Below are 13,787 nucleotides of genomic sequence, written 5' to 3'. Positions count from 1 at the left end.
TCCATCTTTTCCTGCGTAGTGACACTTTCTTTTCCTCTCATCTAGAGGGCAGTGGAGACCTGCGCAAAGACCTGTGCTTCTGCTGGAATTGCAACGCAGAATGCAGGATGCTCACCTCACAATCTCTCGCCTCCTGAGCCCCGAGTTACACAGCTGAGCCAGCCATCAGCATAAATGGGAACCCCCCCCCCCCAAACACATATGCATGCCCCAACAAAATATTCAGCTATATGTAATTAGCCTTTGTGGAATTTCAAAATGTGAGGGCATAACTTTGCATATATCCCACGGACAGCAAGCTTGTATATAAGAAGCAGCTTATGATGGAAGGGAGATGCTCTTTGAATATGTGTGCGTGCCGTGCATGCAGTGAAGGATTGAAGACATGCAGTCCAAGGTTGCGTGTTTGAGATCAAAGGCGAGTAAGTTAGACATCAGCGTCAACATCCACCTCACCCTCAGCCCCCCCACCCCAACCCACCAACCCACACAGACAAGTTGGTCCCATCTGTTGACAACAGTTCAGGGGGAAGGATGTTGTTTCATTGTGCTTCACGACGGGGATCCTGATTGAAAAGTTGATCTCCTTCCACGGCTGCTATCAGTTCTCTTTATATTTCCAGTTGACAACTGTCATGATGGCCCTTTTGTAGATGGTGTTGTCCTTCTGCAACACAACAAAACAAGTGTCACGACATGACTGTTATTCGGTATTTGATTTACTTTCCTATTGATTGACTGGAGGTGTAGGTGAATGAATGTTTTACTTTTAATGTAGTCATACATTTCTGTTTGCTATTGCTGAATTTCCTATTGCCTTGGTATTGAATTTACCCCACTTTATTGTGTTAACTGTTGATAGGTCTCTGTACTGGTGTTCCCTAGACAAACTCCTGCATTTATTGTGCAGTCTGTGACAGACTGAAGGATTTGTTTGGGCAGGGGCTCACCCTGTTCCAGCGTCTCTGCTCCAGCGCTCTCTGAAAGCGGGCAAACTCCCTGTGGTCATGGATGCTGGTGAGTAGTTTCCATAGCAGCAACAAAGCCACACCCAGCACCACAACAGAGCCTGAAAGCACTGTGGTAATCAGGATCACATTCGGCCCCGGTGGGCACTCTTGAAAGACAAGAAGAAGCCACAGCGCTTTAGCAGCCATAGACTGCGTGTTTGTGAATTTCAGATAAAATTAATGTGCTTGTACAATCTCACTGTGGCATCATTAACCAACTTACAAAGGGCAGACTGCAGAATACAAAGTCCTAAAGAATTCTACAGACGTGATTTGCATTTATGCCACCATCAGCCAATAAGGCGCATTAAAGAGGTTTAATCTATATCTCTGTTGGTGCCCTGCCTTTCCCTTATTACTATAATAAAATGTGTTTTTGCATAAAACAATTCCCTGGAGCTGCTACAACTGACAGAATTTCTTCATCTAATGTTGATATACTGGTGTAGTCATAAAAAAATTGAGCATTTGGCTCTGCTTACCTCGTTTGCAAGCTATATAGAAAGACTTTTCTCTTCCTAGGGTCCTCACCCAAAAATGCACTATACAGCCTTCTGAGTCCACTTCCATTCACCTGCAAAGGCCTGGGGAGAAAGCCACTGTTACTAAGACACCAGTCTGACCTACCAAGGCGAGGTTCAGGTGGGCACACTTCATCTTGCACTCATTTGGACTCAAGCCCACTGAGAAGGCCCTGCATGATACACATTCTCTGTGAAAAGAACCATAATCAAAAGTGAAAATGTGTTTAGTTATAAAGGCAATTAAAGCACCCCCAACGTGCTCTCAATGTAGGGGGTAACTCTTCAGAGAACTCTGTTAGTTATGCAGTTCAAGCAATCATTTATTTAGTCACTTTTAATATAAGCAATCCATTACAGTTAAGTTACCGGTAGTGTTACCCATTCCTTTTATTGCCACAGAACCAAGCATAACAGATTAATAATGCATTTCTTTCTGTTTGTCCGCTGCTTTTTTGTATGTAGTTGTTTATTAGTATATTAGTCAGTGTGCATGTGGATCTTAGCCAGTGAGGTGAAGGAGTTTGCAACATTTTACATTTGTGGGTGAAAGGGAAAAGAACAACAAGGGAAAAGGAAACTGTGCCTGGGTGATAATAAGTGTCTGTCAGCTGTGAGGAGCTCTACTTCAAATTTGATTAAGGATGCCTGCAAACTAACTAAGCACAGCAGCTCCACAGCACTGGTGGCACATTGAGGAGGAGAATGATGGCGGTGGTGGAGCTCAGGAACAGAAGAGGTAGCTTTTAGTTTGGCCAGAGCAGTCACTCAGAGGAAAATTAACAAGCTTCTTACTTTTTATGGTGTAGTAGTAGGCTGCATACAAACCGACATGCACTTCATTTCTTGTATTGCAAAGGCAGCAACCTTGGAAAGTAGCAAGTGACTAACGTTACTCGACATATTCATGATTATGAAAATGTCAGCTTTTAAAAAAGAGTGTGGCAGAATCTTTCATTTTCATGTTTTCTTAATTGTGCCCTGAACTTTAAAGGTCGTAGTAGTGGTGCAAGTTACAGATGCTGGGACAAGAAGGGCAAAGCTCACAGGTCGGGCCCTGGAAGCGCTTGTCATGGCAAATGCAGGTGCCACAGTGGCTGCCTCCACAAATCTGTCCATCCTGAGACAGACACTCGTAAGCTCGGCCCCTGAATGCTGGGGAACACAAACACTCCCCCCACACACACCTGCCGCGCCCTGGGACAGTAGAACAAACAATTTTAAAAAAGACATACTGGCCTCCTGTTATTTTTTTGTAGATGTGTTCCTGCTACTATACCTCCACATTGTAGTCCTCGGTACTGATCACAGCTGAAATCACTGCACTCACACAGCTCCCCATAGTACACATGGCTGGGCTTTTTGCTGCTCTTTTGACAAACACACCTCCCGCAAATGCACTTTCTGTGCCCACTGCACACTTCAGATGCATTATCACGGCGACAAAGGTGTGAGTCAACTGCTGTGCCCGACTCCTCTTGCTCACATTCAGAAAATGTCCCGGCTCTCCCTGCTTTACACCTGCAACACAGGAACACACATCAGCCTGTTTCCCCCCTTAATAACCTGGAATTAAACTTGTTAGCCAAATTGATGCCGTCAAGCCACTTCACCTACCTGCATGCGCCACACTCCAAAGTCCTGTTGCCATGGCTACATGAAGGACTGTGTGGGACCCTGTCCTTTTGACATGAACACTCACATATGGGGCTCAGCAGGACCTCAACCTCTTCACTATAGCCTTGGGGCTTAATAATAAAGCGGCATGGTCTTTGTGAAGCAGCCACACACAGAGGTGCTGTGATTCTTACATTAAAGCTCACCTAGAGGGGGGTGAGAATTCCTTGAGCACCATTATAATCCTCCACTAATGAGGTAATCATAATCAGCATTACCATCGCTTCAACCGAGGATGGCCGCATGCTAACAGAATCACTCACACAATTTACCACACACAGAGCCGCGGCTACATGCAGCTACTCACCTCGTCATCTACAGAGATGTTGGAGCATCTCCTCCCCTGTTCTCCATGTCTCGGCCTGTGGTCCTTACAGTGGGAGTATAGGAGATGTGCTAGCCCGGTGGAAACTTGCTGTGCTCCATAACAACCTCAGAGGTCAGTGCCTATAGCCAGTAAAGCAGTTAACCTCTCAAAGATGAGGTGGTGTCAGCAAGCTATACACATGAGGCTAATGACCTCTGTAGGAAGGGAGTTTGTGGTTCACTTACACTATATGCTTCAACAATTATCTGCAGGATGTTGTGGGAGTTGTTGGACAGCATTCTGAGCTCACATTTTGGGAAGATGCTTCTTCCCGAAGAAGTATCTTCTTCCCAACGGCATCTTTAATGTCAAATTAATGCTTATGCATTTATTCAAAGTCTTCCAGCTGGACAAGCAAAAAACGAACCAAATGTTTCAGAGAGATTATAAGAGTTGATAAGTAAAGACGGTGGCGTACAACCTTTGCCCTTCCACGAGCTAAACTAACATATGAGCCTGTCGTGTTGTTGCACTGATGCATGCCAGAGGTTCACGATAGTTATAACAGAGAAGCAGGCAAGTATGCATTTTTCATGACTTACTGTATTCATAATGGGAATGATCATGGCATTTGTTCAAGTGCTTTGACAGATACAAACATGTCAAATCTCTGGACTGAACTACAGCTAATTCAAATGTGTATCACATAAACTGTGTGTGGAAGGATGGCTTTAGTTATTCATTAATTTATAGAAAAAGTCAATTCTTTGACTGGTTTTGAATGAACCAGCTATGCAATTAAATTAAAGATGTGGAACCTTTCATTTAGACAGGAGGCGTGCCTGGAGCTATAACAAGGATGGCTGCCAAGCAGATGACTTACTTAAGGGCTGTGGAACGTAGTGTCAGAGCACAGGGGCTTGCATAGTTATGGTGAAAATAACCCCCTCTGATGGATCAAGGTAAAGATTAACTTTAATTCTGGATTTACCAACATATAGCATAAAGATTCAGAACAACAGTGAACTGGCAATGTAGAACAACTCATTCCTGTGTGTTATAGATGTTGACTGTGTTCTTAAGGTTAGGGTCCATTTGCAGGCAAATCATCAGTAAAGTTTTTCATAGCTTTTTGCTTTTAAGTGGAAATAGGTGGTATTGGTCCTTGATTAGGCACCAGCACTCCATGTGCAGAAAATAGAGAACTGATAGTGAAACCCTTGCAATGAGTCTCATCTATCTTCATTATAATGCACTTGAGTAGTTTGGTTTACTTTAGCAACTGAGAGTTGCAGTTAATATTTACTGGAGCACCAAATGCACAGTGGAAAACAGTTCTACAATAATGCACATTGTTTTTTTGTTGTTGTTTTTTTAGGTCTTTAATATAAAAGGTAACCAGTGAAAATGCAATGTGGTGAAGGTTTTTGGCAAAAGTGCAATGCAAGTGGTTAAAAAATTATAGATTTTCCAGAAACTGCTACATAATTTTACTCAGTTGGCATCGAAGGGAACAGGGAAGCTTAAAACGTAAACATTTTTACAGCAAATAGTAGAAATAAATAGTAAAATAGTACAATAGTTGGTTTTCCCGTTTAATACAGCTATACAAATCAAACTAAACTGAGTAAGATTTAAAGTTATGCATGGTAAAAGAGTATGTTATCTAATGTCAAGGCATTCAAAACATTCAAGACAGTTATCAGTCTTTCCAGGAGTGGGCATCCTAGCAAGTTCACCCCGTGGTCAGACATTTCAATGCTCAGAAAAACCCCTCAAGAGCTACATTTTAGACTCTACAAGCCTCCAAAAATGACTTGTTTGGAGGGGATTTCCTCTTCTCTTTAGAAAACAACATGGCAGCTTGGCTTAAGTTGCCATGTTGCTTCTGAACAAAACACAAAACTTCTGGAAAAATGTCCTTTGGATGGATGAAAAGAAGTGGAAATATTTGGCCATAATGCACACTGTCATGTTTGGAGATAATCAAACATGAAACTTCAGCACAAACACCTCATATCAACTATCAGAAGGGTGGTGGAGGGATGATAATTTGAGCTTGTTTTACAGCCACAGGACCAGGGCACCTGGCAATCATTAAAGCAACCATTAACTCCTTGGTATACCAAAGTATCCTGGAGTCAATTATGAGGCCATCTGTCTGACAGCTAAAGCTGGACTGAAACTGGGATCATGGCAGCAGGTCATGGGTCATTGGGGTCATTGCAGCAGAGCAGCAAATTTACAACAGAATGATTGAAAAAGAAAATAATCAAGGTGTTTTAATGGTCCGGTTAAAGTCCAAACCTCAACCACATTGTTATGCTGAAGTCAGACCTTAAGAGAGCTGTGCATAAAGAAATGCCAACAAACCTCAATGAAAAAGCTATGAAGAACAGTGGGCTAATATTCCTCCAAAACAATGTGAAAGACTGATAAAGTCGTAGAGAAAATCATTGCTTCAGGTTATTGTTGCTAAAGGTATTGTTCCAAGCTACAAAACCTATTGAGTCATTTAGTTTTTCATGTGACTGCAGAATATCCTTTGAAAACTGTCATGGAGTGTTATCCAAGCTAGCTAGCATTAGCTAATCAATGCAAATATGATAATTTCTGGGTCCAATAAAACAACATGTAGACAGAAGAAATGCCACACTCGAGGCTTCCGAAATGTAGTCCATTAATCATTGGGTGATGTCATGGTGGATACTTCCATCTTTTATATGGGCTACAGTCTACAGTCAGCTTTAGATAAAAACTCAAACGGCAAAGCATCAAAATAAACACAAGCAAATAAATGATAAATTATTGCAGATAGGCCCTGCTATACCTTATACAAGGGTGCGACTTTTTCAGTGACAGCAAAGATGATCTGGACGTTCTTCTGTCTCAGTGTTTCAGCAATCTGAGCCACCGAAGGATGGTCCTGTCACAGTGGAATCAGGGCAGATGCAAATTGCAATGCATAACAGTCAGGCCAGAATATATATGTGTAATAAGTAGTTAAGCATGCTCTACCTCTTCCTTCTATTGCTGTCCTCCCTCTTTCCCTCCCATCTAACAACTCTTTCTATTGCTCATTTCATTCACTCACCGTAACAGACTTTCCATTCCCTCCAAATAGATAAATAAGTCCCATTCAAAGAGGAGTGACGCCCGTATCTTGCACATCCATTTTCAGCCTTGGGTGGCCATGCATTCAGACAGAAATAGATTAATAATGCATCCATATTCACTCCACCTGTCAAGTGTCTGGACTGGAATGAGGTCAGGACACTAACAGTCTCATGAACCTAACGAGACACCTATATGGATGTTTAATACACGCGTATAAAGAATTACACTCACAAGCACACATCCAGGCGTGCATGCTCTTTGAGCACCTGCACAGCACACACCCACCCAGCCTTCTATACACAACCCGGGTGAGATTAAGAGATGAAAGCTTTGGTTTGAATTACTCCACAAACACTCCAGCTGTTTCCCATCAGGGTGTGCCTGTCAGCATCTTCTCTACCCAGGGAACTGTGCTGTTGATTCTGACCTTTAAATCACTGTCTTTGACTTTCTCTGCAGCTGCCTGGACCTCTATTTCACTGCAGACGGGAATCAATTTAGCACGCGTTGCAATATCTGGTCCATAGGATAAACACTGTATGCTCCTTGGGACCACAGTCACCCAAGCATGCATGAAAGTAAGTGAAAACACATATACCTCTGTGATGGCTCATTCTGGCAAGGTAAAGCTTCGGTTTTTACCTGTGAGTATAACCGTGGGATTTCACAAGGCAGGATTAATCCGTTTTCTCAACAAGTGAGATGAGTTTGAAAAGAAACTGACAGACAATCCCAGTAGACAACGAGCAGCATTATTACCCTATTAAACTGTGTTGCAGAGCAATAAAAGGATAGAAATCTGATATTTACACTCCTTTTAGTTCTTGCAAGGTCTTTATTAATTCATGAAAAATATTTGTCTTTTGTTGCTGGTGTATATTTTGGGTCTATAAAAGCCTTTTTAGTGAAAATGGATCTAAAAGTAATTTGCATTGCTCTGAAATGCTATGTTTGCTAGAAGTAGCAGAAGTAGCAGAAGTAGCACTATCTATCTATCTATCTATCTATCTATCTATCTATCTATCTATCTATCTATCTATCTATCTATCTATCTATCTATCTATCTATCTATCTATCTATCTATCTATCTATCTATCTATCTATCTATCTATCTATCTATCTATCTATCTATCTATCTATCTATCTATCTATCTATCTATCTATCTATCTGTCTGTAATCTCAAAAGTATCTGCTTGTCTGCCTCTGTAACATTCAGTCCAATTCAATTTTATTTATAAAGCGCCAAATCACAACAGCAGTCACCTCGAGGTGCTAAACATCCCATTCTTAATCCACAGGGTTTAATATGGATTACCCATCGGAGATATAACAGCTTCGGCTCTTCTGGTAAGGCTTTCCACAAGGTTTACAAGTGTGTTTATGGGAATGTTTAACCATCTTCCCAGACCTGGTTTGCAGTCTCTGGTCTAATTCATCTAAAAGGTGTTTTATAAGGTTGAGGTCAGGACTCTATGCAGGCCAGTCACGTTCTTTCACACCCGCTCACTTATCTATGTCTTTATGGACCTAGCTTTGTGCACTGGTACGCGATCATGTGGGAGCACGAAGGCGCCCTCACCAAACTGTTCCCAAAAAGTTGGGAGCATGAAACAGTCCTAAATGTCTTGTTATGTTGACACATTAAAAGTTCCTTTATTTAGATCTAAGGGACTGAGCCCAACTCCTGAAATACTACAACATATAATCGCCTTTCCACCAGAGGCCATCGAAGGTATTGGAACACCTGAATTCAGTAATTTGGATTGGTGTACCTGTCTATAGAGTCCAGTGACAGAGGAGAACACACTTTTACTGTAGCACTACACATCTAACAGATCACACCATGAGAGTGCTTGTGTTTTTCATGGGCTAAAAAATATTATCCATGGTCTGCTGTAGCACACTGAAGTAACATAGACATATTGTTGATTTATGCATCCGTGGTTTTTTTTAACAGGGGGCTAGAGCCTATCCCAACTGATAATGGGTGAGTCTGTAACAGGACTAATACAGGGAGACAGACAGTCACTCAGCCCTATGGCCAATTTAGAATCACCAATTAACCTGACATGCATGTCTCTGGACTGTGAGAGGAAGCTGGAATACCTGGAGGGACCCAATGCATGCACAGGGAGAACATGCAAGTCCCATACAGCTGACAGGTTTGAACTAGGAATCCTAAAACCATTAAATAAAACATTAATTCTGCAATGATTTTCAATGTTTGGCCCATTTCAGTGTAAGTCCAACTATAATAGACCTATAATGAAAACACCATTTAAGCTTGAACTTTTTTTCTTTAGTAAAAAAAAAAAATTAAAGTTCTTCTAAAAAATGTATATATTTGTAGCAAGTGACACTTCCCATCATTTGGAAGCACAATGCAGGATAATTTTCCATCTCCAGCAACGTGGAAAACAGCATCCGTGGAGAACACCAGCAGACGGGTCACGTTTCTCCAGCCAATCTGCCGCTGCAAGTGAAGAACATTTAGTCAATAAATTACCGATTGGCAGAAAATTGAACACAGCGACCACGACCTAAGTGTTTCTGACAGACTTCTAGAAAAGAATTACCTTCCTGCTTTTCTATGTAATCAAATAACTGTGAATGAGTAATACTTTGTGCCTTCAAGTTTAGGGCTTAGATCAAAAACCTGTGAAATTCAATTATAGAAATCAAATTTTCATGTTTAAGAGCTTGTGAGTCTAAGATACACCCAAAACTGAGCGATGCAGTTTCCCAAAGGAAGCTTAGTATTCTGTAATAGCCCTTTCATCTATTGTCTGCAGTCTTTCCACTTCCTCCACATAACGCCCACTCAAACAAAAGCAACAATATCTGTATTGCAGTCGAGCTCCCTGCTGGGCTTTCTCACATTACCTCACACATGGTGGCCTGCATCAGGTCATTCAACCCAACCTCTGGTGAATCCAGGTTACTGGAGATCCGTTGCCCCCCTACCAGCTCTGTGAAGAGGCTTCCGTTGGTGGTGAGGCTTAGGATGTTGTGGTAGGTGAAGGGAGGGGTGCAGGGCCAGGGCTAAGTCCTTTTACAGGGATTTCGGAGCATGTCCTTTGCAGTGTTGATGTATAGAATCACTGTCTTTCCCACAAATGCAACAAAACCTTTTGGAAGTGGAAGTGGAAAGGAACAAAGGAAAATAAGAAGTACTGTGTGCTGTGAGAAGTGAATGAAAAAAAAAAAAGGTTGGGGTGGGGGTGGGGGGGAAGTAAGATAACTAATGGTTTCCTGTCTCCCAAAAGCTACCAGTTGTCCTTGAGCAAAGCACCTAATTCCCAATCACTCCAGCAGTGCTGCTCAGTGGTCAGTAGTAAGATTATGATTATACTGGGCAGCTCCCAGGTGTATAACTATGTAAATGGGGCACAAGGGTATTCAAAAAAAAAAAAAAAAAAAAGAATATACAGATATAAAAAGTTATAAGAAAATTACATTGACCTAAATTTCATATGATAAGGAAACTGAGGCAAACAGACCCAATCTGAAGTCACTGGTGATATTCTTCATTTCTTTCATGAGGTCAGCCCCCAACTTTTTAACATTCATCAGGTCATCCTCCATGGAAAAAGACAGATCCATCAGGTAGTACAGGTCTATGAGGTAGTCCTTCACCTGTTTGAACTTCACCTCAAAGCTCTGGGGTTCTCCTATAGATGCGAAATGTGGAAATTCTACTGCAAAACACACCACAGCTATAAAAGTAGCTCGGTACTATTTGGAAGTGTGCACACATCACACACTGTTTCAGGCTGATTCTGATATTTGTGGAAGGTTTCTACTTTTACATTTGATATTTTATGCAGTTGATACAAAAAGATTTTGTGGTTCATGGTTTCTTTTGTGTGTGGGTGTCGCTGGGTGTTTTTGGTCTCCTCATTACTCAGCCAAGGTTGTGCACAAAACCCTGTAAACCTGATTTGGTCATTGCTTCTAAAGGTATTTTTTTTTATTTTGACTGACTTACGATGGCTTTAGTTTCATAAGATGAACAGGAAAGCTTGAAGGAAAGCTGTCATTAGGTGAAATCAGTCACAAGGAGAGAGCTGCACCAAAAATCTCCAGACTACTTTGGTCACTAGCAGATTGCCACAGTCATCCGTTATGTCTACATGGAACACCTTGACTTGTCTTCAAACACTTGTTAATTGCTAGCTGAGTGATATTAAAAACTTGAGAAGGAGTAACACAGACTAGAAATGGAGAGAGTTCAGTTTCAAAATGCAACTTATGCGTCAGTGCTGAAGCCAACACATTTCACCAGGTGGAACTTTAAAAGCAATGCATTTTATGTCTCACTGTTCAGAGTTTCAGTACTGCTTATAAAAAGTATTTTTAGACAAGTAAGCAAACTAGTAATCTGCTAGTGACTCAAGCAATTGCAATTTTTTGGCCAATACACATTTTTCCCTAGCAAATATCAATCCACTCTGATCCACCATCCATTATTTCCACTTATCCTCTCTGCTACCAGGCTGGAGCCTAACCCAGCTACCATAGCGCAAGAGGGTGAGAGGCAGGGCTAACACATAAAGACACTCACATTAACACCTATGGGCAATTTAGAATTACTAGTTAATCTAATCAAATGTCTTTGGACTGTGGCAGGAAGCTGGAGTACTCAGAGAGAACAACAGTCCTAATCACCGCACCACCTTGCTGCCACCCCAGCAACCAGTGGTTGCAAATTGGCTGCAGACTGGTCTTTAGGGCTGTGTGGCTCGGGCCTTATTCACTTGACTTTGCATTGTCACCATGATACAATACATGTAGTGTCCTTTCCTTCCCGTGATGTTATCACGATTAAGGCTAAGTGCTTAAAAAATTGCATTACACAAACTAATGACATTGGCTACATCCCTCTTTTATGTGCAGTTTGCTAAAGCTAATAAGTGACATTACTAATGTAATTAAAAATGCATTAATTATACTGGTAATTTATACCCACCTGGTCTGAGGTGCAGCAGGACAGTCTGAGGCTGGAGCTGGGTCACTACTCTGTGCAAGTGTTTATGTCTTTGTTCTTTAGGATGAAAGGTGATCTTCTGGTTTTTCAGAAGGACAGTGGAACCTCTAGGGTCCTCCAGGTGATCAAAAGGACAGCCCCTCTTTAGCAGGGCTCCAGCTGTGTCGCAGCGCTCCCATATGTGCTGACCCACTTCTAGAAAATTCTTTACACAGGTTTAAGTTAAGTTCAACGCCTTACATCAACACTGACTGCAAAAAGGGCAAAGTCAGTGCTGCAGTTAATGGAAGCAGTACAGAAAGGATGTGAATGTGTGTGTGTGTCTCTGTGTGTTTCTTTTAACTCAAAAAACAAAGCCCGTCATCTTTCAACAACATCATTAAAATGGAACACATATGATGTTCCATATTCAAAATTTGCTTACAGGGTTTACTGTTGTTATAAAACACACGCTTACATCACTGTTTGATACAACACAACATGCACACGACAACATATGATGTACTAAATATACAGTACTGTGCAAAAGTTTTGAATCACCCTCGAATAGTTTATATTTTTGCTTCCAAGGAGTCAGACATTCATGCAGTTTTTTTTAAAAGGCGTCTTGAGCTATAATTTTTCAGACTTTCTGAAGGTCTTGCTAAGTTTTCCTTTGGACAGTGGCTCCTTTTTCACTCATTTTCAGTTCAGTCCTTGTATCTGACCATTTTTAGAGGGATCTTTTTTAGTTGTTAAACCATTAAACACTGAGAGAAAGAGAGATAGGAAGAGATAACACAATTTAATAGACATAAAATAGTACTTTTGAACCAACAAGCTGATTCTATGAGCTGAAAAGATGCGATATTTTGGCATCGTGTGCAGTCTGCCCATAAAAAATCAAAGAAACTGGAGAACTGGACAAATAGAGGACAGAAGAAGTGGCAGGCCTAAAAAAGCCATAGCTTCATCAGCTATCGCTATAGCTATAGCAAAATGAAGATTATATGAAAGTTGTGTTCTTCCGAAATAGGAAAAAGTGCAGCAAATACCTGACATAGCACCTGTGAGAGGCGCTTGAGTTTAATCTTGATCAGAAATGTTCTCAGTTGAAGGGTGGCTGTCGTGAAGCCATTTTTAAAAAAATATTCACCTTCAAGTTCCTTAGATTGCACAGACTCTGTTTTTGCCTTCTATATTTTGCACCTATTTCCCAAGCAGCATATGAAGATATAAGGTGTGGCTTGAGACTTTTACACAGTACTGTAATTTAAGTTATTAAATATGTAATTACTTAATTTTATTAGGATTAATCAGTAATAGCATTCAATCTTAATACAAAATGCAAACTAGGACTTAACCCATCCACTGCTAACTTTTCAAGGTCTCCACTCAAATAAATTGGAGATTTCTATATCCACTAAGCATCTCTCTGTTAAAGGAACAGATCTGGAGTACTGAAAAACTTTTTGTGGACCAAAAATATACTTGGTGTTCAGTTAACAGTGAACCCGCCAAAAAAGAAGTCACAGCGTATTTCCGAGGCCATTCACCTCCTAAGTACACCAGGCACAATGTGGCCCTGCTGCCAGGCACTCTCCACAGCTCCTGACCCCTTGACTTTCACATTTGTGATGTGAATGGTCTGCAAGAGAACAGAAACTAGCAAGAGGCTCCAATATTCCATCATGTGAATGCACCGTACGCAGAAGAAAAGCAAACTTAGATTTTTATGCTCTGTACTGGATACATTTTGGAAGTCAAGGGATTAGCCGATCAGATTTTTCCTCTCTCTGTTTCTCATAGCACAAAATCACAAATTGTCAATGCACATTTTTCCTTGTCAGTCACCTAGCAACGCTTTTCTTACAACTTAAAAAACATTCTATAGTTTGTACTTGACCCATGTTAAAAATGCAGGCTTTGTGAATTACATTTCAAGTCAATATATGATCAGAATCACACTGCTGGCTGTTTGTCATCAGTTTAGTCACACTAAAAATCTGTATGCATCAATACCTCCTAAATTGTAGTCCATAAATAGATTATTTTTTTTAAAACTACAGAGGTATCTTAACTGTTTAAGCTAACTGAATCTCTATAAACTGATATCTGCTTATGAATACGCAGATAACTGTAGTCTAGCAAACAGGTGTTTTGTAGCACTTTCTGTTGATCAGTCACA

General features: G+C 41.0%; 1 protein-coding gene, 1 long non-coding RNA gene and 1 pseudogene across 2 annotated transcripts; 1 reads left to right on the top strand and 2 right to left on the bottom strand.

Annotated features, from left to right (window-relative positions):
* Positions 1-493: 493 nt before the first annotated feature.
* Positions 494-1,580, bottom strand: LOC146701671 (integrin beta-1-A-like). The gene is made up of 3 exons (XM_085467960.1): positions 1,493-1,580; positions 951-1,117; positions 494-667 (listed from the first exon to the last, which is right to left on the bottom strand). Exons 1-3 carry the CDS (start codon positions 1,578-1,580, stop codon positions 602-604), a joined length of 321 nt encoding a protein of 106 aa, XP_085324086.1. The 3' UTR covers positions 494-601.
* A 35-nt stretch (positions 1,581-1,615) lies between these two features.
* Positions 1,616-13,354, bottom strand: LOC146701669 (integrin beta-1-like; annotated as a pseudogene).
* Positions 4,283-8,779, top strand: LOC146701670 (uncharacterized). Its single transcript, XR_014922219.1, has 4 exons — positions 4,283-4,477; positions 7,092-7,210; positions 7,932-7,980; positions 8,591-8,779. It is a non-coding gene; the product is annotated as an uncharacterized LOC146701670 (long non-coding RNA).
* Positions 13,355-13,787: the final 433 nt, after the last annotated feature.

The sequence above is a fragment of the Copadichromis virginalis genome, linkage group LG9, assembly GCF_057382275.1.
Source record: "Copadichromis virginalis isolate Kocher_CV1m ecotype Utaka linkage group LG9, C_Virginalis_male_GT1.1, whole genome shotgun sequence".
Lineage (NCBI taxonomy): Eukaryota > Metazoa > Chordata > Actinopteri > Cichliformes > Cichlidae > Copadichromis > Copadichromis virginalis.
This window is presented reverse-complemented; position numbering and strand designations above follow the sequence as displayed.

Excerpts from the sequence above, each read along its gene's own strand:
- LOC146701671 (XM_085467960.1), bottom strand. The coding sequence starts at position 1,580 with ATGGAAGTGGACTCAGAAGGCTGTATAGTGCATTTTTGGGTGAGGACC. Across the intron at positions 1,118-1,492 it reads CTATATAGCTTGCAAACGAG|AGTGCCCACCGGGGCCGAAT; the intron begins GTAAGCAGAGCC and ends TTGTCTTTCAAG. Across the intron at positions 668-950 it reads AGCAGAGACGCTGGAACAGG|AAGGACAACACCATCTACAA; the intron begins GTGAGCCCCTGC and ends GTTGTGTTGCAG.